Source organism: Panicum virgatum, chromosome 7N, assembly GCF_016808335.1.
Source record: "Panicum virgatum strain AP13 chromosome 7N, P.virgatum_v5, whole genome shotgun sequence".
Classification (NCBI taxonomy): Eukaryota; Viridiplantae; Streptophyta; class Magnoliopsida; order Poales; family Poaceae; genus Panicum; species Panicum virgatum.
Window position 1 is genome coordinate 33366162 of NC_053151.1, and position 23175 is coordinate 33389336.

At 43.9% G+C, this 23175-nt stretch overlaps 4 protein-coding genes across 10 annotated transcripts; 3 read left to right on the top strand and 1 right to left on the bottom strand.

Moving 5' to 3' along the window:
* Positions 1 to 8811: 8811 nt before the first annotated feature.
* On the bottom strand, positions 8812 to 13222 carry LOC120682996. Of its 6 annotated transcripts, XR_005678661.1 has the most exons (4): positions 12509 to 13222; positions 11896 to 12186; positions 10766 to 10940; positions 8971 to 9403 (listed from the first exon to the last, which is right to left on the bottom strand). XR_005678661.1 is itself a non-coding variant. In XM_039965008.1 (3 exons), the coding sequence occupies exons 1-2, from the start codon at positions 13150 to 13152 to the stop codon at positions 11916 to 11918; spliced, it is 915 nt and encodes a 304-aa protein (XP_039820942.1). In that variant the 5' UTR covers positions 13153 to 13221; the 3' UTR covers positions 8812 to 9403; positions 11896 to 11915. The 6 variants fall into 6 exon arrangements, 5 of the variants coding, with proteins under 5 accessions (XP_039820942.1, XP_039820944.1, XP_039820941.1 ...); XM_039965008.1 differs by lacking the exon at positions 10766 to 10940 and having other exon boundaries at positions 8812 to 9403; positions 12509 to 13221; XM_039965010.1 differs by lacking the exons at positions 8971 to 9403; positions 10766 to 10940 and adding an exon at positions 9512 to 9952.
* On the top strand, positions 9639 to 11405 carry LOC120682995 (protein ALTERED XYLOGLUCAN 4-like). Its single transcript, XM_039965005.1, has 2 exons — positions 9639 to 9930; positions 10567 to 11405. The coding sequence occupies exons 1-2, from the start codon at positions 9667 to 9669 to the stop codon at positions 11335 to 11337; spliced, it is 1035 nt and encodes a 344-aa protein (XP_039820939.1). The 5' UTR covers positions 9639 to 9666; the 3' UTR covers positions 11338 to 11405.
* Positions 13223 to 14332: 1110 nt separating the features above from the next.
* On the top strand, positions 14333 to 15338 carry LOC120683119 (MLP-like protein 423). The gene is made up of 2 exons (XM_039965140.1): positions 14333 to 14682; positions 14776 to 15338. The coding sequence occupies exons 1-2, from the start codon at positions 14502 to 14504 to the stop codon at positions 15057 to 15059; spliced, it is 465 nt and encodes a 154-aa protein (XP_039821074.1). The 5' UTR covers positions 14333 to 14501; the 3' UTR covers positions 15060 to 15338.
* A 2099-nt stretch (positions 15339 to 17437) lies between these two features.
* On the top strand, positions 17438 to 22686 carry LOC120681788 (probable RNA-dependent RNA polymerase 2). 2 transcript variants are annotated; one of them, XM_039963382.1, is made up of 5 exons: positions 17438 to 18068; positions 18625 to 18699; positions 18919 to 20816; positions 21040 to 21190; positions 21699 to 22686. In XM_039963382.1, exons 1-5 carry the CDS (start codon positions 17508 to 17510, stop codon positions 22488 to 22490), a joined length of 3477 nt encoding a protein of 1158 aa, XP_039819316.1. In that variant the 5' UTR covers positions 17438 to 17507; the 3' UTR covers positions 22491 to 22686. The 2 variants fall into 2 exon arrangements, with proteins under 2 accessions (XP_039819316.1, XP_039819317.1); XM_039963383.1 differs by lacking the exon at positions 18625 to 18699 and having other exon boundaries at positions 17439 to 18068.
* The last annotated feature ends 489 nt before the right edge of the window (positions 22687 to 23175 follow it).

The following is a 23175-nucleotide window of genomic DNA, read 5'->3' on the forward strand; positions in this document are numbered from 1 at the left end:
TCGATGTGGACGTTGTCGATGTTCCATGTCGAGGCTCCTCGATCATCTTGTTGCCGATTGTTGAAATTTGTTGAAGTGGATTATGGACTTCTCGAAGTCCAAGTTTGGTGTCTAACTTTTTCCACCTGCTTTCAAGGACACAAACAAGAAAACAAGGGTATATGCAATAATAAAAATTAGGGTTAGTCCAAAAAATTAGATAGATCGCCCTAGGGTTCGAGTTGCCGATCCCCGGCCACGGTGCTAGAAAAGCTTGTTGACGCTCCTTAGCGCCCCAATTTATGTACCGCAAGCGCACGGATCGTGATAGCTTTTCCCTTAGAGTACTCCCCCAAGGTTTATCAATCCGTGGATCGACAAAGAACTACCTAAGGTTTTCCATCTAATCTAACGGATCTATCCTAACATGAAGCATGAATTGCACATATAGAGTAAATCTTTGATAGATATGAGTGTTGTGTAAAGGTTGATCTCATCCATGAACATCGGTAAGGATAAAGCATGACCGAAGGTATGACTAAGCCTATCACACGCATTCTAGTTGTAATTCTAGCTAAACGAGTAAGCACAACATGCATCTCATCCAAAGCCTCTTTAAATTGCGACCTCTAAATTGACCCTCGAAACCCCAAATCTTACATAGACTACGCCCTGTCACGGCGCTCCCTATCGGTAGAGTAGTTTCATAGCACAAAGATGTGTCGAACCCCTTTGGTGTGTCCGGCATGAACCCTTAGCCACCACGGCTACAAGAACACCCTAAGTGACCTATCTTAAGAATAGATCTAAGAACAAGTGCACCAAAGAAAGAACGAAATCATCTTTCGCGTGTAGACTTCTCGCATCTTCTAGAGTTTATGTCCTTCACGATTGCACCCCTTTGGACGTCGTTATCTTGGAGATATCTTCGAGGAAAGAATAGGATAGGGAATCCTTCCTTAAATCTTCATTTGCTTTACTTAATCCCGAAGTATCTTGATCTCATCTTCGTGGGCTTGGTCCTTTGGGCTCTCTTGGAGGACGGATGTGCATGAATGGGCTTCGAATCAACATGGGCTTTGGTCCTTCCTTTGGGCTTTGGCCTTCGTCTTTCTCCGTGTTAGTGCTCGATCACGGGCCTCGTCATTTCATGCTCCAAAATAGGCCAAAAATCTGTAAAAACAAAGTTCCTCCAAAATATATGTGCAAATGTGAAAATGACCAATAATTAGGCCGGGGTTAGGACGGTTAGTGATTTTGATATTAAACTCATGCGATTATCAAGGGTAAACAAGGGATAAAATGGGTACTTAAGTAGCGCCAACAGGTGGTAGCATCAATCTCATCCAAATCAGTTTTAGTAGCAATGAAACATGCCCCTTTCAGCTTGATCTCATTTTTATTATCATGAACAGATTTGTGACTTCTCTTTTTGTGCTTCTCAAGTTCGTTTGCCATAATCTGATTTTCACTTTTAGCCTGTTCCTGATTCTTCATTTTACTAGCTTTAGTAAATTCATCTTTTAAAATCGCTTCAGGAGTCATTAGATGCAACACAATCTTTGTATCATGGTATAGGAAGGAATACTGATTTGATCTACCATGATACATAGAATCTTTATCAAATTGCCATGGCCTTCCTAGCAGAATACTACATGCTTGCATTGGTACAACATCACATTTAACAATATCTTTATAGAATCCGATGGCAAAATTGATTCGCACAAGTTTAGTTACCTTCGCCTTACCACTATTATTTAGCCATTGAATGCAATATGGATGCGGATGCGGTTGGGTGGTCAGCGCAAGCTTCTCCACCATGTCGCTGCTAGCCAAGTTGTTGCAGCTACCTTCGTCGATGATCACACGGCACGAACGCTCTTTGATGACACACTTTGTTTGAAACAATGTATGCCGTTGATTTTGCAATGCATTCTCCATTTGCGCGCTCAGCACATGCTGCACAATGAGGCTCTCGTAGCGGTCGGCTTCAGCTGCATTAATATGTTCTTTCGGGCACTCCTCACTACTTGCATGGTCATTCGCAAGAAGTGCAAGTGTATCTTCATCAAGTTCACTTGCAGAGGAGTACTCACCATCATTTTTTACAATCAAAACATGTTTGCTTGGGCAGTCACGCATGACATGTCCAAATCCCTTGCAGCGGTAGCACTGAATGTCTCTTGTCCTGCCCGTGGATGCCACCGATGAAGTGGTTGCAGCAGGTTTTTGCGCGGTCTTTGCTGCTGAATTTGTGGGGCTGTCACGAGGCTTGTCGCTAGAAGGTGGGGGTGTTGTCCGAGCTGATGATGAATATGGTGCAGCAGCACGCCTAGTGTATGGAATGCTCGAACTGGGCTGCGTGGAAAAATTCCTCCCTGCAGAATTGTTAGTCTTGGTACTTGCATGTCGTCCCTGCACTTCCCTTTCAGCTTTACAAGCAAGATGGAACAAACGGGTTATGTTAGTGTACTCTTTATAAGCAAGAATATCCTGAATTTCCCGATTTAACCCGCCCAAAAATCTAGCCATAGAAGGTTCCACATCCTCCTCTAAGTTGCAGCGTAGCATACCCATTTGCAGCTCTTGATAGTATTCTTCTACACTTTTAGTACCCTATTTTAATTGTTGCAGCTGGTTTAACAGATCACGTGCATAGTAAGATGGAACAAATCTAGCCCTCATGACCCATTTCAAAGCATCCCAAGTTTGTGGCATGTTATTAGAATTTTTCTTGCCATGTTCTATCCACCAAACGGAAGCAAAATCTGTGAGCTCACTAGTTGCAGCCCTAACACATGCATTCTCAGGAAAATCATGACAAGTAAACTTTTGTTCAACAGCCATCTCCCAAGTAAGATAAGCATCAGGGTCATATTTACCATCAAAAGAAGGTATCTTAAATTTAATCTTACTAAAAGCATTGTCATTATTATGTACCTCACATGGACGTTGTCCACCCATACCTCGACGGTTCTGGCATAGACATCGCTGACCTCGATCCTCAACTTCGGTGTCAGCAGCATAATCAGCACCTGAATTTTCTACACCATCCTCATCCTCTTGGTCACGTCCTCTATGCTGATTATTCGTCTTCGCATGGAGCTCATCAAAGCGCCTCAGAAGAGCAGCGAGACTCTTGTCCACGCAACCAACTGATGCCTCCAACCGTGCAAGCTTGGTGTTGTTGGCAATCTGCGCGACCTCCATTTGCCCTATCTTCTCATTTATCACCTGCAAATCATTGTCAATCCCATCGGTGTACTTCCTTACTTGTTGTCGAAAATGCTGCATGATGCCCTTGGTACGAGGTGTAAGCGGACCTCCATCATCCTCGTCTTCATTCCCCGGACCTGCCATGGTAAAAGCACAAGAGCAAACAGGAACAAGTGAAGTAGAACAAATTCCCTACAACTAGAGGTGCTTAATTTGAGGCCCTCTCTCTCAACCTATTACACAAGTTCTTACCAATTCTCAACTTGCTGAGCAGGAGGGGTTGGCGGCCAGCCAGAACAACACAAATGGTTACACAAGCACAACCTTGTGATGTTGTAGATAATCTGTGGAGCTATTGGAGGCTGCAAAGAAAACAAATCAAGGTACAGTTAGAACCACGTTAGTCAAAGCAAATTGAATAATCATTCATTGATGGTCCTATGCCGGTCCTCGGGGTAAATCAAGCTAGAGACGTGAGCCTGAACACAAGCGTTGTCACACACTAAAGCAGCAATGAAATGCAAATAACCAACAGCTTTTACCCCCTTCTCTTTTGTTTTCTCTTTTTTTTGTTTTTCTTTCTTTCTTTCTTTCAGGGGCTAAAACTCCTTTTTTTTCAATATCACTACAACCCAAACAAAGGTATTACTTTACACAGCTCCTTCGAAATCAGATCAACATCTCGAGTTTCAGACAGCAGGTCGCGAATCTCAAGCGCTACTGCGAATCGCTCAGAAGGAATTTGGGAGCAAGGTTAGATCCGTTGGAAAGAACACAAGATAAGCTTTCTAGATTGTATTTAAACACTTGAATCGGAGATGCAACACAAGATATAGGACTGTTTTCTTTCAGTGCTCAGATCTGGGAAGATGGATTCGTGGTGGTAGAAACGACAGTGGAAAAATGAAAGGATTTGCTGGATTTCGTGGAGACTAAAGTGTGACCAGAACTCAAAACTTTAAAGATTAAACCACTAAGAACCAGCGAGTAGCCCAAACAATACAATTGAAAACTCAACAAGCAAAGAACTAAGCAGATTAGCAAGGCTCAAACTTGTTTTTGGGATTTCAGATCTAGCCTATTTTGTGGAGTTTTCTGGACTGTAGGTAAAGGGATAGGTAGAATCTCTCACCGAAAAACCTTGCTCTGATTACCACATGATAGAACCCGCTGGGGTTTGTTCCCGATCTTTCGATGAGAGTGGGGGATAACTCGATTTGAGGAGGATCGACATTGTGCTGCCCGACTATAACACCACAAGGGTTGCGCTGCGCCTTAGCGACAGTTACACCGCCTCCAATTTGTGTTGTTCTTGCTGCACCAAGAACAACCTTGAACCTGCAAGCAAATCAAAGAACTCGCAAGAACAAGTAAACAAGAACTGAAATCTAAAAATACGAATCACGAACTGAATCTGGATTCAACAAGTTGGGGTTCCGAATACAAGAAGACGGGCGGTAATCACTACACACGCGCTTCCAGGAAGTTGCAAATGGCAAACTTACATCTAAACAAAACCCAAATGTTTTCTGGTGGCTGCTACTGGTTTATATAGGGGGGAGAGCAGCCAAGAGGGTGCTGAACACGAAACCCTAACTTAAAATGGGCCCCTAGTGGGCTGGATGAGATACAAAAGACTCAGCCCAAGTATGGATGTCCGAACATCATTTTGACGATAATTCTTAGCTCCATACGAATCTGATGATGATGTTGGATCCATCTGAAAGTAGCTGTTACAAGTTGGTGCTGTCTTGCTGTCCGAAACCAGTCCACGCAAAGCCGCTCCCCTTCTTATCCTCTCCATCATTCCTAAGCAAAACAAGAGTACGTGCGTTTCCATTGTCTAAATATAATGGACAAGAGGTTAACAATGAACTTACTTGATGATTGAGTTGACGGGCACGAGCGCGAGTAATAGGACCAAGTGGTGGGGATGTCGTAGCTGCTAGTGTTGGTGGTGGTGTGAATGTATCATTGGTGTTGATGTCCTCATCAAATATAAGCCCGGTTTGTAAAAAAAAATTGCACTACGATTATATATGAAAAAAAACTAACCCACCACCGATCGAGCTGATGCGCTAGCGTGCGTCGGCCCGCTAGGCCGACCTATCTCACATTCACGTCCCAGCAACCCCACATGCAGATGGTCATCTTATATACTTTACTCTGCCTTGAGCAAGCTGCCTACAGCCCAACAACTCCATACCTTCCCTTATACTATGAAGCTAGCTTAAAAAATATTTTATCTACTTCATATTACCTCTATTTTGAGAACTGATTACATCAATATATTCTACGCGACGAGATAAACAAAATTAGACCCCACTTGCATATATTTTGATGATATTTTACACTAATAGTAACTTATGTGATGACTTGCTTTCTTTTGGTAGCAACTTATATATATCGGCTTACTGTAGTTACAACTTATGTGTATATTGTGGTGATAACTTATATATATAGCAACTTTCATTTTTGTATCAACTCATGTGTACGAGTGTATGATATTATAGTAACTTATATCTTATACGTGTAGCAATTTTATTTTTGTGGCAACTTTAGTTTTATGACAAAAATATATAATATTTTTCTAACATTTATCTTATATGTGTAGCAATTTATGTGCAAGAAACCTTCCATTTTTGTAGCAACTGTTGTGTATAACAAATAATAACTTGCTACAATAAAATATTTTTAAAATATATACAAGTAAGATATAGTTTTATTCATCTCGTTGAGTAGAATATAATGATACAATCAGTATTCAATCTGGTACGAAGCAGTGGGAAGAAAATAAAATATTTTTTACGGAGAAGGTTTTTGTAAAAAATAAAACTGCGCAGGCTAGCTGCACATGGGGCAGGAAGAGGTGGAGGGTCGCGCCTGGTCCAAATGTGATAATCGTCCGTATTACATTTTGCAATTTTCGCTGATACGTCGCATGAAACTGGAATGTTGCCCCGCCTCCACGACGGCCCGCGCGTCAAGCTCCGGTGCCAATGATGTGACCACAAGCCGGTCTGTGTGTTGCATCCTAGAGATGCAGTAATCTGTGATCAGGCCGTATGCGCAGCAGGTGTATTGCTCATCCGGGGCCGGGGTCCTATGCCCAGCGAAGTTATAAGGTACGTCTGCGTGAAATTTCTGTGACACGTATGTCTGACCAATCTTATTAAGGCCGTGTTTAGTTCCTTAGCGCGTAAACACAAAAAATTTTTTGCGATGGAATCTTGCTAATTTGTAAGGATGAATTCGGATGTTTATTCGAATGTTAGATTTTTTGTCATTTTTCTTCGATTATGGACAAATAAGATATAGAATTTACTATGTAAATTCATAGCTTTGTATTTAACATTGATCTTGTAAAAATTCATAAAAATTAAACCTCAAATTTATCATATATATTCTCAAATAATAGATATAAAAATTCGAAGATACGGATTCGAATCTTTTTTCACCTTTTTAATTGTAGGGAGCAAATAATACATAAAAAATCTATACAAAATTTTATTCTTATGTGTAATAATATGCTTGATAATATAAAAAAATTAGCATAAAATTTTAAGCATATCTATTTTAAAATATCAAATTTGTTCTAATAATTCGGATGTCTAGATCCATCCTTACTAATTTGAAGTACTAAATGAAGTTTATTTACAAAACTTTTTGCACAAATGTGTTGTAAATCGCGAGACGAATCTAATAATGCTAATTAATCTATAATTAATCAATAATTATCGGATGGTACTGTAGCATCACTGTTGCAAATCATGGATTAAGTAGGATCATTAGATTCGTCTCGCGATTTACAGCCCATCTATGCAAAAAGTTTTATAAATAGAATTCATTTAATACTTAAAATTAGCAAAATTCCTTTGTAAAATTTTGCATTTTTGCATTTACGGGATGGGAATCAAGGAATCAATGCTACGTGACTTCCTGTAGAGTTTGAGCAGATGTCAGACAGGGCATCGTCTAGCCCGGGTCACCCAGGTTCCAGCATCCAGCTAGCGCAAGCACCGAAGGAACAGAACGCAGAGCTAGTCATAGCAGAAAAACAGAACGAACGCAGGTCTCTTTACATGTAAACCCAAAAAAAATTTGCAAAGGAATCTTGTCAATTTAAAGTACTAAATAGATGGGTTGTAAATCGCGAGACGAATCTAATGGTGCTAATTAATCCATGATTAAGCAATAATTAGCGGATGGTACTGTAGCATCACTGTTGCAAAGCATGAATTAAGTAGGTTCATTAAATTCGTCTCGTGATTTACAGCACATCCATGTAAAATTTTTTGTAAATAGACTTCATTTAGTACTTCAAATTACAAGATTCCTTCGCAAAATTTTGCGTTTACGGTTTTTTTGCGTTTACAGGGTGGGAACTAAACAGGGCCCTAGGCCGTGTTTGGTTGCCTCCCGTAAAATTTTTGAAAATGTATCTTTCTACATTTGAAGTACTAAACATAGACTAATCACAAAAATAATTACAGAATTCGTCTGTAAATCGCGAGACGAATATAATGAGCCTAATTAATCCGTCATTAGAGGTTGTTCACTGTAGCATTACTGTAGCAATTTAGTATCTAATTACAGCCTAACTAGGTTCATTAGATTCGTCTCGCCATTTACAGACAGCAGTCGCAATGCATTTTTTATTTCGTCTAGATTTAAATCTCCATGCAGATGCAGGAAAAAAAATTTGGAATTTGGAATTTTGCAACCAAACACGGTCTAGTCATGTGGTTCGATGAAAGCAGCTCTCAGTTTGACTTTTCAAGGGCGTCCGCAATAGTTAGCTATTTAGCTAGCTAAATCTGATGTAGCAATAAAAAAATAAGAGTAGTCACTAGCGACGAGCAAATAACTGATCTATTTCACATAGTTTAAAAATATGTGAGAGGAGTATGTTGATCTAATAGTATAAAGTAGCCTTTTCTTTTCTTTCTCACTTTCATATCAGCAGACTACTAGTTCTAGCTGTTACCATTGCGGACGCTCTAAGTGAAACTCATACAGTCATACTGAGACAGCGCTTTGATTTCCCTGTCTTAGATTGAAAACATCAACGAATAAAATAGGAGTACCACATAATCTGATTTTAATGATTCCTAGTAGTCCACAGTTTAACTATTGTATCCATTGAAGTTGGTGTAAACATCCCGCTTCCTTGATTCTAGCCTTTCTAGGGAGAAAATAAAAAGGAGGTAGCCAAACTATACCATGCATTCGGATCCCTTCCATCCCAAATTGTAGATATTTTATCTTTTCAAAAAATGTAAATAATTTTTTGTTTGTCCTATGTTAAACAATAATAAGTTTGACCAAGTTTAGTTTACAGAATGAATAGTAATATTTATGACATCAAATGAGTACTGTCAGATCTATTATAAAATATATTGTTTCCTTTATAGACTTGATCAAACTTAGAATTTTGGATTTAGAACAAACTTATAAGTGATTATATTTTGCGATGCTAGTATAGAAGAAACTAACGATGAAATGCACATTTGTTAATGCAGACACAGTTTCAAGGGGCATCAATGGCTCCCGGTCCCAGCAAGCTTGCAACGAATTATTTACCATGAACAAAGAAAATAAATGAAGAAAGGCACATTTGTCGAGAATCATCGATGGCTCCAGCAAGCTTAGAGCCTATAATAAGATGGCGACTTCTTTACCATGATGCAACTTAGAGACTAGGACCTTAGCCCCTAACCATGGCCCTGGACAAGGAAAGCCCACCTCTACCAAATCTCCATGGACGAAGCCACATCAGAAGACCCACCCATGTATTTCCTAGTGGAAGAAACACACTAGCGCTGATGCTCACAGCAGGGTTATTCGTCGTCCTCCTCTCAACACATCATCCTGCGACTTTCTACCACTATCCTATGCCAACAGATATCTCCCCTCAGGAGGCGAAAATCGGTAAGGCTCCACTGACCAGCATATATTTATCTGCTCTTTCTTGTTTCTTCTTCATGCAAAAGTGTCCAATTCTTTTTTTTTCTTTTCTTTTTCTGAAGCTTACCGGATCTTTCTTCGTTTCCAATATGATATAGCTGCGCATGAGATCCCAGCTCAATATGTTTACAATGCCTGTGATTTCAAAAGCATATGAAACCTGCCTATCTCTGCATATTCAAATGGCTTCTTTTGCCCTGTATATAATGTTTCAGAGGCATTTGGAGTTTGGACCCATGTTCTGCATGTCAGATTAGTTGATGAAAATGGGGCATGTGAAAAAAGAAATCAAGACATTATAAAAACACAGGAAAAACATGAACAAACAAAGTAAAATAGATCCCTTTAACTCCCAAAATTCGACCAGTGCATCATAATCAAATGTAGTAGGCTGACAACAACTAACGTTTCCTTATAGTTTCACAAACAGCGTCTCTGCCAAAGAATTTTGTACCAGAGGTAATTTTGCTCTATTTTTTAGGTTATGAAGACAAAGGCTGCAATATGTTCAATGGGACATGGGTCAGGGATTTCAGAGGCCCCATTTACACCAACTTTACATGCCCAACGATGCCAGACTCAAAAAACTGCGGAAAGTATGGAAAACAAATGGATTATGTAAACTGGAAGTGGGTACCACATGGTTGTGACATGGTAAGGTTCGAGCCTCAGCTGTTCTTGAATATTGTCCGAGGGAAGACAATGGCGTTCGCTGCAGATTCAATTGGACGGAACCAGATGGAGTCACTACTTTGTTTACTGTCTCAGGTGAGTAACCTTTGTTTTAGTTCTGCAAGATGTTAATAACATGTTTTAGTTTTTTTATATAGCGTTACCCTTATCACCAGTGACAGGTTTGCACAGTATATATGATAGACCCAATGTTCTTGGATACAATTACCAGTGGGAAAAAGGTTTCCCCAGTTTGTTTCCTAGTTCGCTACAGATTTCCTTGCCTCCCTTCTTCTAGGAATCATTAAACAAACAAGCACATTTGGGTGAAAATTCAGTTCCACCATATAAATTGGGCAATCCTAACATCTACAGATCTTTACATATTCTCATGCCCTCATTCATACGGTTGAGTGATGTAGATGATACAAATAGGCCAAAGTGTCTCAAGGCCTGATTTTACATATGTGATAACCTAAAATGGCATGACATCAACTCCCATGGTGTCATTGATTTAGTGTGGGCATGATAAGCTACCTTACCTTCATGCTGCAGAAAATTTATGATCGGCTATTTAATATCGAACATTTTTTTCTAAAGAAATATCGAATGAACTCTCAGAGGGACTCTACTTTATTTACCTTACATCTGTAGCAAACTTCATCTCCTATTGTTGTGAAATTCAGAAATTATGATAAGAGAATCTAACTCAAACCCTATAAAACACTGCAGGTGGAAACTCCAATCAAAGTTTACAGTGACACTAAAGATAAATTTGTCACATGGCACTTCAAATCCCACAATTTTACACTCATGGCACTGTGGACCAAATTTTTTGTAGAAGGATCCGAAAGAGAGATCAATGGCACAGAGGTTGAAATGCATGACATACACCTGGATAAACTTGATGCGAGATTAGCTGCAAACTTACGTGAGATCAATATTTTAGTCATATCGAGTTCCCGATGGTTCTTCAGGAAGAATTATCTCTATGAAGGTGGAAAACTCATTGGATGCATATACTGCTCAGAGGATAACATCACAAGCATTGATGTCATTACAGCTATTCAGAGGGCGCTTAGAACGGCCCTCCGTAACTTGACCAACTGCCAGGAATGTGGGCTGCAGTTAACATTAGTAAGAACAGCAACGCCAGCACATTTTGAAAATGGTTTCTGGAATACTGGAGGGTATTGCAATAGAACTGAACCAGTGGAAAAAGTAGAAGCAATGACCAGGACAGTTGAGTGGGCAATAAGAAATGCACAGGTTGAGGAAGCTAACAGAGCACAAAATGAAAGCAGCCACAAGGGACAGATGAACCTAGAGATTCTAGATATTACCGAAGCTATGTCTATGAGACCTGATGCACACCCAGGGATCCATTGGAATAACAAGTGGATGAGGGGTTACAGTGACTGTTCCCATTGGTGTTTGCCAGGACCGATAGATATGTGGAACGAGCTATTACTCTCTGTGCTTAAGAAATATGGGAAAGAGTAGCAGAATCATCAATGATGCAAAATTATAAATTCAAGTACATTAGCATGTTAAACTAGCCGAGCCTAATTTTTAGCGGCTGGGATGCCTTCTCGCTAATGTTAGTAAGGCCTTTTGCCAATTAAAGGTCCCAAAAGGTTTCTATTTCTCTTCTTACATCAAACTCAAGCCTTCTGTTATGTAACAGAAGTTTTTAAATAATTTAATGATATGTACGCATGATTAGCAGAGTAATATATTTTTTTGAAAAGATGAAAAACTTAGCCTACTCCTATCCAAATTTTCATCAATTCGATCCATAGATAGTGAAGTAACTTCCACTGACTGATTGTATGGGCTAGAACACTGAATCGTGGTATGTTACAAACGCTTAAACTATGAGCTCATGCTCAAGAGATCAGTGAGCGTATGGGCCATATTATTGAATCAACATCGGTTACAAGCATTGTTAACACATTTTAACTAAATAATTTTGTGATAGCCAATTAATGAATGGCAGTTGTGAAAATATGTGACGATCAGAACCATACATTTATACACAAAATTCAACCTCATGTGTACCTGTTGATCCTGTTGAACGTTTAGCGTGTCAAAATATTATCATCAAAGTCTTTGGTTGAAGGCTCAACAACAGAAGCTTGGGGTAATTCCTTGCTCATCAAATGCTTCCGCTTTTGAAGGCTCAGCCAAACCAAAATATTGTCAGTCTCGACAATGTTATATCCAGCTTTCCTGTACATGTTGAATGGCACTTGATCGATAATTCGACAATGAAGATGTACACGTCTTTTTGCATCCATTTTGATGACCAAATCCTCACATGCCTTAAGAAGTTGTTTTCCGATTCCTCTCCTATGGGTGAAAACAAGGCAGACTTTAGAAAGTACTACAATCGACAAAATTTTAAAAAACATAGATGAACAAACAACTTGATATGGCATTTCAACCAACAGATTATCTAACTGGTGCAAACAATCTGCGTCATGCACCAGAAGGTTTCTTCTGTTGCTTCTGTCACACTTGACAAATATTTCTAACAGCACATTATTGAAGTTACAATTAACAAGGAAGTACCGTTTGCAATCAACTCTTGGATCAAAATTTATTTTCCAGAAGAAATAGGCAAATTGGCTGCCCGGTCAAGCGCATTGTAAAGCGTAATGCTCTCCATTACCTCCTCAATGCCGTCTTCACAGTCATGTTACAGATGTACGGGAAGTCGAGCGGCGGGGTGGGCGTGGGCGGGGCCCCGGGCGCGCCCACCGCGTCGAACGACACCTCCGCCGTGCACGCCATCTCCCCTTCATCTTTACCTCCCCCATCTTCGCTGCCCTCATCTCCGTCATCCTCCGTGGCGTCGGCCGCGTCCACCGCGTCGGCGGGGCGGTAGAACCCCACGAGCACCGCGGCGTGCGGCGCGAGCCCGCGGCGCTCGTGGAGGTACCTGCGGATGACGAACGTGAGGAGCTGCTCGTAGCGCTGGGCCGGGGCCCACCGGACGGTCTCGGAGAACGAGGAGGCCAGGAGGCGGACGAGCGCCTCGGCCACGGCGTCGTCTTCGGGGCCGCGGGTGAGGGCGCGCACGGTGAGGAGGCCGTGCGGGAAGGCGTGCTCGTAGCGGAAGGCCGCGAGCTCGTCGAGCTGCGAGAGCGCGCGCGGCGACAGGAAGACGCCGGGGCCGGGGCTGCCCCCCGGGGTGGGGGCGGCGGCGGGAGGGGCGAGGCGGAGGTGGCGCGGCGAGGGGCAACGGGAGAAGTGGAGGTGCGCGTGCCTGGAGACGGCGGGAGTTAGCGAGAGGAGGGCGGGCGCCGCCGCCATCGGGAATACCGATGCCAGTGCGGTGCGGAGCAGAATGGGGAAGGCCGGGAACTGGAGGGGCAATTTTTTTCTTTTGGATTTTTTTAAAGCGGCTTACGTGGATAAACGTCAAACTTTTCTTTTTAAGCGGCTTGTGTGTGCCTTTGTATACGTTGCTCTGAATAGACGAATAGTTAATTTACTGTAGTATGACAAATCTAATGAGATCTTTAATCGCGTGATTAGATGATAGTTAATGTAGTATAATTGTATCCAATCATCAATTAATTATCATCATTATATTTTTCGCGAAAAATTACACCCATCTGTGAAAAAAAATTGCAAATAGACTTCATTTAGAATTTCATGTATTCAAAACTCTCTTCTAGAAATGCCTAAAATAGAATGAACCGCCAGTCTTTGGCGGCCCAAACTAGAACGAGAAATCGTAGTTGCCAACTTTTGCTAAAAAATGGCAAAATAACCACTTTGATCATTTGAAGCAAAGTTGAAGGACCAAAGTGTCTATTTTGCAAAAAAAAAAAGTCTTCGATGAATCTGCATCAGAAACCATATCGATCGGGTGAACGACGTTCAGAGTGCTAGACTAATCTCATATGAGCACCGAGACTGCCAACAGAATGAACCTGCATCAACAACCTTTTCCGGCTTGCCCGAACGCATAACTCACGCCCTGAACGGCTCGCCGTTGCAGTTGGCTTGGCACCCGTCGCTGTCCGTTTCTCGCGTCTGATAAGCCCTGCATTCTCATGATCTGATCAGAGCACAATTTGGCCGCTGCTCGCCTGCTCCTGAACCATGACATACGCTTACTGTTTCAACCAAAAACCGAGCAATTAAACCGGCACCCTGTTGCCAACTGCAAACCAGACCACTCAATTCCTGCCCCACCTCATCCATGTTTTCTTCCGGACCAAAGAATTCCTCCATTTACTCCGATCCAACCTGTGCATTGCATTGCAGTTGCTGCCGGTCTCACAACCTCTTCAATTTCCTCTGAAACGTGAACGCGGCCGAGCCATGTTACCGTCATCAATCGACAACCGGCGGCGTCGTTGCACGGCGGCATGGATCTGCAACGACGGACGCTATAAATTCGAGCCTGAGCAAGGTGGTTGGATCTCGCTGGAAAACCTTCAATTTCTGGCAGCAGCAGCAGCAGCGACTGCTCCGAAGAACAACAGTCAGTCAGGGTCAGAGCTGGTGTCTCTATTTAAAGGCCGGGCCGAGGTCTCGCCATCCCCAGGCCACCAGCGTGCGGAGCGCATCACCACCACCTACACGGCTACACGGCAACACTAGACAGCTCGTAGCGCAGGAGTAGGTAGAGCTCAGGTGTGCAAGCTACAATGGCGTCCAAGACCGAGCTGGTGGTGGAGGTGAAGTCCCCGGCGGACAAGCTGTGGGCGGCGCTGCGCGACTCCACGGAGCTGTTCCCCAGGATCTTCCCCCAGCAGTACCAGAGCATCGAGACCGTCGAGGGCGACGGCAAGTCCGCCGGCACCGTCCGCCTCCTCAAGTACACCGAGGGTACGTACTAGTATTTGCGTAACGCCTAGCTCCGACGTGCGTGTCTCTGGGCCTGCCGCCGACGGGATGCTGGTGGTGGTGGTCGTGGTGCAGGGGTGCCGATGCTGACGTTCGCCAAGGAGAAGGTGGAGCTGGCGGACGACGAGAACAAGGTGGTGTCGTACAGCGTGGTGGACGGCGAGCTGGTGAGCTTCTACAAGAACATGAAGATCACGCTGAAGGTGTCCCCCGCCGCCAAGGAGGGCGAGGCCGGCGCCGTCGTCAACTGGTCCATGGAGTTCGACAAGGCCAACGACCAGGTGCCCGACCCGGACGTCATCAAGGAGACCGCCACCAAGACGTTCCACGACCTCGACGACTACCTCCTCAAGAACTAGCAGGCAGCCGGCGCGCGGCGGGGGTCGTCCGACCGCCGAGGCATCGGCGGTCGGTCGCGGTCGTTGAGCACGCTAGCTAGTGCATGTCGTTGGTGGTGGTGTCCGAGTCCGTGTTGGTGTTGGTGTTGGTGTCATAGCTACGGCGGGCCGTGTCCTCGAATTGTCTCCGGTTGATGTTGCTGCGGCGATCATGTGCGTCTGCACTCTGCAGATGGCAATCTAGTCCCAGTCAATAATAAAGCTATACGTGTGTCATCGTGCACCCGATGAGTTGCTTCAGACTTACTGACCTGACAGAGTTGGAAGTTGGAACGCGAGACCATTCTTCTAGGTCTTCTAGATTTTGATGTAAGAACTGATTGTTATACCCGGCCGGGGAAGACAACAAGCACGAACCCAAGAGACAGAAGGACATTGAATGGAGAACAGGGCTAAGCACTGGGCCAAAAGAGGATAACGCCGAGGAACGCGCACGGAGCGCGGTCACCGCGACAAGGGCACGCGCACGCCGCGCGCAGAGCGTGGTCACCACAGAAACACTGCGCCCCACAGCGCACGCGCAGCAGACCCAGCACCACCACCGGGGCGCGCCCACTGATGCCAACACGAACACGCGCACGCGCCGCTGGCCGAGGAGCCGGCCCGCGGTCGCTCAGCCGGGCGGCGGGCGCACACCCGAGGCCGAGGGGGTACGGTGCGAGCGCGGCATGTAAGAGCAGGGCGCTCCGGCGCTACCACCTACTTCTGCCAGCTGTTCCCCAAGATCTTCCCGGGCTATGGAGTTCGGCAAGGCCAGCGACCAGGTGCCCGACCAGGGGACTTCGTCAGCGAGGTCGCCGCCGCCAAGACGCTCCGCGACCTCGACCTCGACGGCTACCTCCGATCCTCAAGAAGTAGACGCATCGACCCCTTACCGGGGCGCGTGTGTTGGTTTGCAGCTACTTCCCCCGTTTCAAAAAAAAATATAAATTTCGCTTCTCGAGAAATCAAACAATTTTAATTTTGACTAAATTTATATAAAAAATTACTAACATTTATGTCTCGAATTGATGTAGTATAGAAATATATTATATAATTAATCTAAAGAGAGATATATATATTGTAATATATATATTAATATTATTTTGTATAAATTTGATTAAAATTGGAATTATTTGACTCCTTAAAAAACAAGACTTATATTTTTTTTTTGAACGGAGGGAGTACCTACCTTCGATCGTGTCCTGTGTCTGTAGCGCACGCAGCGGCGCTGTTGCCAATTTGCCATCCAGCTGCTGCCGCTGGCGCTGCAGCGATCATGTGCGTTGCCCCTGCCCGCTCTCGTGTTACGGTTTACGAGCCCCCCGGCCACTCGGGCAGACGCCCAGTGTTATGGTCACGATCCTCCTGCAGTTGGTATTCCCTGTGAGGCTGTGAGAGTCGTCACGGCAGCGGCACCAATGTGATTTGAAATCAGGCTAGTACTCGGTACTCCGTAGAATACAGCGCTGGCATGGCCGTAATTGCCATCATTCGGTTGCAGACGGCGGCCGTGGCTGGAGTAGCCTCACAAAGTTTCAGTCTTTCGGGGTCCATGGAGTTGAGGAAATGGTTTTAACTTAGACGGGTTGAGATTGTTTCTGCATTCTCGGATCTATGGTGTTTCTAATGGCACAACGTTAAGAGTTCCACATGGCGATTGGACTTGTTGTGAAGTTTATTTTTTAAAAAATTTCATGACATTTTTTCACAAAATTCTGTTAAAAAGCTTTTAGAAAAAATATTTTTATATTTATAGAAAACATATTAATATTTTTTAAAAAATAATTTACGAAAGTCTGTTTGGTTGGATTTTCAAATCTGCTTTGGTTTCCAAAAAAAGTCAAAATAGAATTAAAGGGTAGTTTTCCACCATATGTTCTATAACAAAAGTAGGCTCAAGCATGTTGGTCCACAAGGGGTCAGAGAGAGTAGCTTGCACTAAATCAACCTAATGGTTAAATACAATTATATTGACCAATATTATGTATAAATATTTCTTAAATAAGCAAATAAAGATACTCATTAGTTCATAGGGGATAGTAAATTCTACATTATTTTCATGCTATTGAATTCTGACTCACATACATTTGGATGACTGGAATGTGAGCATTCGTAAATGCCATGTCTACCATTTATATGTATATATGCATATGTTTCATTCGGACATAATTTATGTGGTATTTTGCTTGTTTTAACTCACAATGTATTCTTCATGTAATCTAATAATATTTTTTTGTACATTTATCTTTAGTCTTTACTAGTAAAAAATAATAACTAAGCAGGACCTGATAGGAATGATTAAATTCAGAGGTCCCTTTGTGCCCCACAAAACCCCCTCTTTTCACTTTTCACTTTTCAGGCTGCAACACAAAAAACCCCCGGTCGTGACATTCGCCGGAATCCCGGCCCTCACTGACCCCCGCCGCTATGTCTACGGCTGTGGCGGCGGCGGCGGCTCCCGCGCCGGGCGCCACGGCCACGGTGCGAGTATCCAACATCCCGCCCTCGGCCATCGCCGCCGAGCTTCTTGCCTTCTTCGACTCCGCTGTCGCCACCGGCGAGGCATTCGCCTGCGAGATCGCCGCCGCTCACCGCGGCTGGCTCAGCCGCGGCTACGGCTCCGTCCAATTCGACTCCGCCGCCGCAGCCACCAGTGCCATCGACCTCGCGTCCTCCGACCGCCTTCCTCCCTTCCTCGGTTCCCGCCTCTCTGTCTCCCCCGCCCACGTCGACCTCCTGCCCCGCGCGCCCGATTTCGCCCTCCGCGCCCTCGGCTCGAGCCTCGTTGTAGGCAACCGCGTCGCAGAGCGCGAGCTGGAGGTGGCCTACGCCTGGGACGGCGTGCGCGCGGAGGTCATCCCAGGGAAGCGGCGCGTGGACCTGTACCTGCAACATGATTCCCGGAGCTACAAGCTTGAGGTTCTCTTCGAGGACATCAGGGAGTGCTCCGGGTGCAGCTTTCGTGGGGCGGGCGCTATCTTGCTGCAGGTGAGCTGATTATACCATGCTATTAGATGCGAAAGTTCCAAAACTTCGATGCTTCCGCAGGTGAACTGAAGTGTGAGTGTGCGACCGGATTATTTGTTTCGAATTAATACATGACATGCTACATGCGGATATCTGATTGACATGCACTGTTATCAGTCCTTATTTTCACCCATTAGCCAGGAGAATGAGTGAATGACCGAGTGATTGTGATAGAATTAGCTTGATATGCGCATTATTGCAAGTCAGCAAGTGAATCTACAGATATTGGACCTCAAATTTAGCCTAACATCCTAGCAGAATGATATCATCACAGACTCGCGTGGCACAGAAGGGATAATTTTGCAGTCTTCTATGGCCACTATAGTGTATACTATGTAGCAGCGTCCAAAACAAATAAATTCTAGGTTTTCATATGATCCATTTACTGCATATCTAACCATTTTCATTTTGAATTATAGCTCAAAGACTTGAGATATGCACAATAAATGTAACCCTCATACTGGATAATGTATTTTACTTGAAACTGACAATTAACTTCATATTTGTGCACCCACAGTGGGGTTTCCTCTGCGTGTTATTTCAAGTATTTCTTGGAGCTGATCACTTAATTTTATTATTGGGAGGGAAACAGGTTAAGCTTTTTTCTCTGTAGACTTTTACAAATGAATATTCTTCAATCTTTACTATTAATATTAGGCTGCCCTGGTGAATACATACTATCTGCAGGATATAGATTTAATGTTTGTCATATTTCTTAGATTATCAGTTTGTTTCAGGTACAAATATTCTTTGGGCCTCCTTTTAATGAAACTGAAGCTTGTCTGATAAATAAATATTATGCTTGTTTCAGCTGACTTATGCACCAAGAATCTACACTGCAATTTCTGGGCCTAAAATTAAATCAAGGTTCACAGATGAGCGCTTTCATGCATGCAAGGAGGATGCCAAGTTTGCATGGGTCAGAGCACTAGATTTTACACCTAATAGCTCTTTTGGGGAGTGTTCCACACTTGTGTTGAAACTGAGCAAATCTGCACCAGTGTCTGATATTCTTGGAAGTTTACCCTTCTCAGGAGAATTAGGGGATCTGACCATTTCTTCGATGGATATGTTTGGTTCCTCCTCCAAAGTAGTTCCTCTTGTTGATTGCCCAAGTGGCTTTTCAGTTCCTTACGAAGTTCTTTTTCGTCTGAACTCTCTTGTTCACATGGGGAAGTTAGTGGCCAGGCATGTAAATGCTGATCTTTTTAAGGTCCTCGAAGATCTACCAATTGATACTCTGAGGAGGATATTTGAGAAAATGAGCAAATTAAACTCTACCTGCTATGAACCTTTGGAATTCATTAGACATGAGGCTCATAGCATGAAGATTAGTAAGAAAACCTTGCTGTCCAAGACGGGTGAAGGTGAAGGAAAATTGATGAGTTGCTACAGAATTCACATCACACCATCGAAAATATACTGTTTGGGGCCTGAGGAAGAAGTTTCAAATTATGTGGTTAAGTACCATTCTGAGTATGCTTCTAACTTTGCTAGAGTTACGTTCGTTGATGAAGATTGGAGTAAGCTTTCTCCCAATGCATTGTCAGCTAGAATTGAACAAGGTTTCTTTTCTACACCCTTGAAAACTGGCTTGTACCATCGAATTCTCTCCATTCTAAAGGAAGGATTTTGCATTGGCCCAAAGAAGTATGAATTTTTGGCCTTCTCAGCAAGTCAACTTCGTGGTAATTCTGTTTGGATGTTTGCTTCAAATAATTCTTTGAGCGCTGAGAGTATAAGAAGGTGGATGGGCCACTTCAAAGATATCCGTTCAGTCTCCAAATGTGCAGCTCGAATGGGTCAGCTGTTCAGCTCCTCCAGGCAGACATTTGAAGTCTCATCGTACGATGTAGAAGTAATTCCAGATATTGAAATCACAACTGATGGCACTAAGCACATATTTTCAGATGGTATTGGGAAGATTTCTTCGAGATTTGCCAGACAAATTGCCAAAACAATTGGATTAGACCCTAATAACCCTCCTTCTGCTTTTCAAATACGGTATGGTGGCTATAAAGGAGTCATTGCTGTTGACCCTACTTTCTTTTTCAATCTTTCTCTGCGACCTAGTATGAAGAAGTTTGAATCAAAAAGCACTATGCTCAACATTACAAATTGGAGCAAGTCTCAGCCATGCTACGTGAATCGTGAAATTATCTCTCTTCTTTCAACATTGGGTATACAGGATGAAACATTTTTAACAATGCAAGAAGATGACATGCATGAATCAGATGAAATGCTTACAAACAAAGAAGTGGCTTTGTCTGTCCTAGGGAAAATTAGTGGTGCAGATACCAAGACAGCAGCTGAGATGCTGCTGCAAGGCTATGAACCAAGTTTGGAGCCCTACCTTTCAATGATTCTCAAAGCTCATCGGGCTAATAGGCTGACCGATATAAGAACCAGGTGTAAGATTCATGTCCAGAAAGGCTGTGTTCTTATTGGTTGTTTGGATGAAACAGGCAAATTAGACTACGGCCAAGTTTACATCAGAATTACAAAGAATCGCAAGGAGCAAAAGTACAGTGAGCAGCCATTCTTTTGTAACGATGATGGCAAGACAGCCGTAATTGTTGGAAAAGTTGCAATCTCTAAAAACCCATGTCTCCATCCTGGTGATGTCAGAGTACTTGAAGCTATATATGACCCTGGATTGGATGCTAGGGGTCTTATTGATTGTGTTGTATTTCCTCAGAGAGGGGAAAGGTATGTTATTCTGAAGCTGAAAGATGACAATCTTAAGTTGTGGAGTTCCATTTCTTTGTCCATGGCTGTGATGCATCCTGTCTCTTTACTGAATCAAAACATTGGTCTTTGGCACTGTTACCCATATTCTGTTAATTTCCAATTATGTAATTGGCAATTAACCATTTAGATTAATGCTTTCAATGATTGCTTTAACCTTACTTAGAATCTTCGAATTAATTAGGCCTCATCCAAATGAATGCTCGGGTGGTGATTTGGATGGTGACCTCTTCTTTATTACTTGGGATGACAAACTGATTCCGGAGAAGGTAGATGCACCTATGGACTATACTGCAACAAGGCCACGCATAATGGACCATGTTGTTACACTTGAGGTACTCCTGAGTGTATACCCTTTTCTTAACTCATTTTTCTTGATTATGTAATACTGTGGTTGTTTTCCTGAAGTTTCCTTTGGCTAATGCGGTAATGCCAGATTTTCCTGAAGTGTTTATATATTGCTGCATTTTTCTCTCGAGATGATGGGCATTTTAGTGATATAGATAGATGGAGTTCATTAACCTTTTCATATTTCTAAAGTTTATACATTTAGGGCATTAAGTTCACGAACACTGATAGGGCAGTAAGCCAGTAACCAGCATATAGAACTGGCAGCTACCTTCCAAATTTTAATCCATCCAGAATGGTATTAAGATTGTATGTGCATCGGCATGTAGAAGTAATCAATGTACTTAATACACCAAAAAAGAAAAAAAATAATGTTTTGAACCAGGTATATACTCAACATTCACATTTAAACAAATGCCCTTTTATCAAACTTTCCATCTCGCATGGTTATTCTCACCTGAGTGAAATGTGACAACAAGAATATCTGAAATGCAGGAAATCCAGAAGCACTTCGTCAGTTACATGATAAATGATGCCCTGGGTGTTATCTCCACTGCCCACTTGATCCACGCAGACCGTAATCCGCTGAAAGCTCGCAGCCCGGAGTGCCTCCAGCTGGCCGCTCTGCACTCCATGGCGGTTGACTTTGCCAAGACGGGTGCTCCAGCCGAGATGCCCTGGGCACTGAGGCCCCGGGAGTTCCCCGACTTCTTGGAACGCTGGGAGAAGCCAATGTACATCTCCGACGGCGTACTCGGCAAGCTCTACCGTGCCGCCCTGCGCCACGCGGAGAACGCGGAGGCCCTCCTTCCTGAGGCCCCTCCAAGCAGCACGTACGACTTGGACCTCGAGTGCCCCGGGTCCCACGACTTCCTGGACGCTGCGGAGGAGCACTACGAGGCGTACGCCGAGAAGCTGGGCACCCTGATGACCTACTACTCCGCGGAGCGCGAGGACGAGATCCTGACGGGCAACATCCGGAACAAGCTCGTGTACCTGCGGCGCGACAACAAGCGCTACTTCGAGATGAAGGACCGGATCATCGCTGCCGTGGACGCGCTGCACGCGGAGGTGAGGGGGTGGCTCAGGGCGAGCAGGGACGAGGACGCGTCGAAGCTGGCGTCGGCGTGGTACCACGTGACGTACCACCCGGACCGCCGCGGCGAGAAGCGGTTCTGGAGCTTCCCCTGGATCGCCAGTGACACCCTGCTGGCGATCAAGGCGGCCAGGAGGTGCACCAAGCTGGTGGAAGACGCCGCCGCAGTGCCGATGGACTGCGACGCCTAGAGGGTAGTGCCGCTGCGTGCTGCGCCAGTGAAGTGAACTTGCGATGTGAGAGTGGTTAGCTGGACTGTGTGACCGTAAGCTACTGCCGCGTGTTGTAAAAAAATGTCGAAAGCAGATTGTAAGAGCCCCTATAAACGTACTCTGGGGGGATTCATGAAGTGCCATTCTATTAGGTTTCACTCTAAGATTGCTCCTATCGTCTTGTTACCATGCCTACTTTTCTTAGGACAAACTTACCAACAGTTACTTTATTTGTTTGATAAAAGATCATAACCGTAAACCATTGTTTTTTTAATTCGAACCAAATAACGCTAGCTACTTGTCACAAAGTTATACTAGTATATCACCATTAGCCTAATTCTTGATCAAAAGTTTGTTCTAACGGGACCAAACAAGTCTTATAAATAGACTATTGCCCAGACATCAAGTTCGGAAGCTTCGCCATTGTGGCCGTCCCAGCTGGGCTCCAGCGATGTGGTGGACGTTGGGGAGGGGGGGGGGGGGGGGGGGGGGGGGGGGTTATGAGTGATGCTATGTTTTCATGTGGCTCCCTCGATTACCCGTTCTGTCAGTTGAGAATTGTTGAGCTCGCTTAAGCGAGGTTGAACAATCTGAACTATGTTAAGTTTTGTTTCACGAAATAAAGCGGGAGATCTTTTCTCTAAAAAAACAAGTCTTATAAATA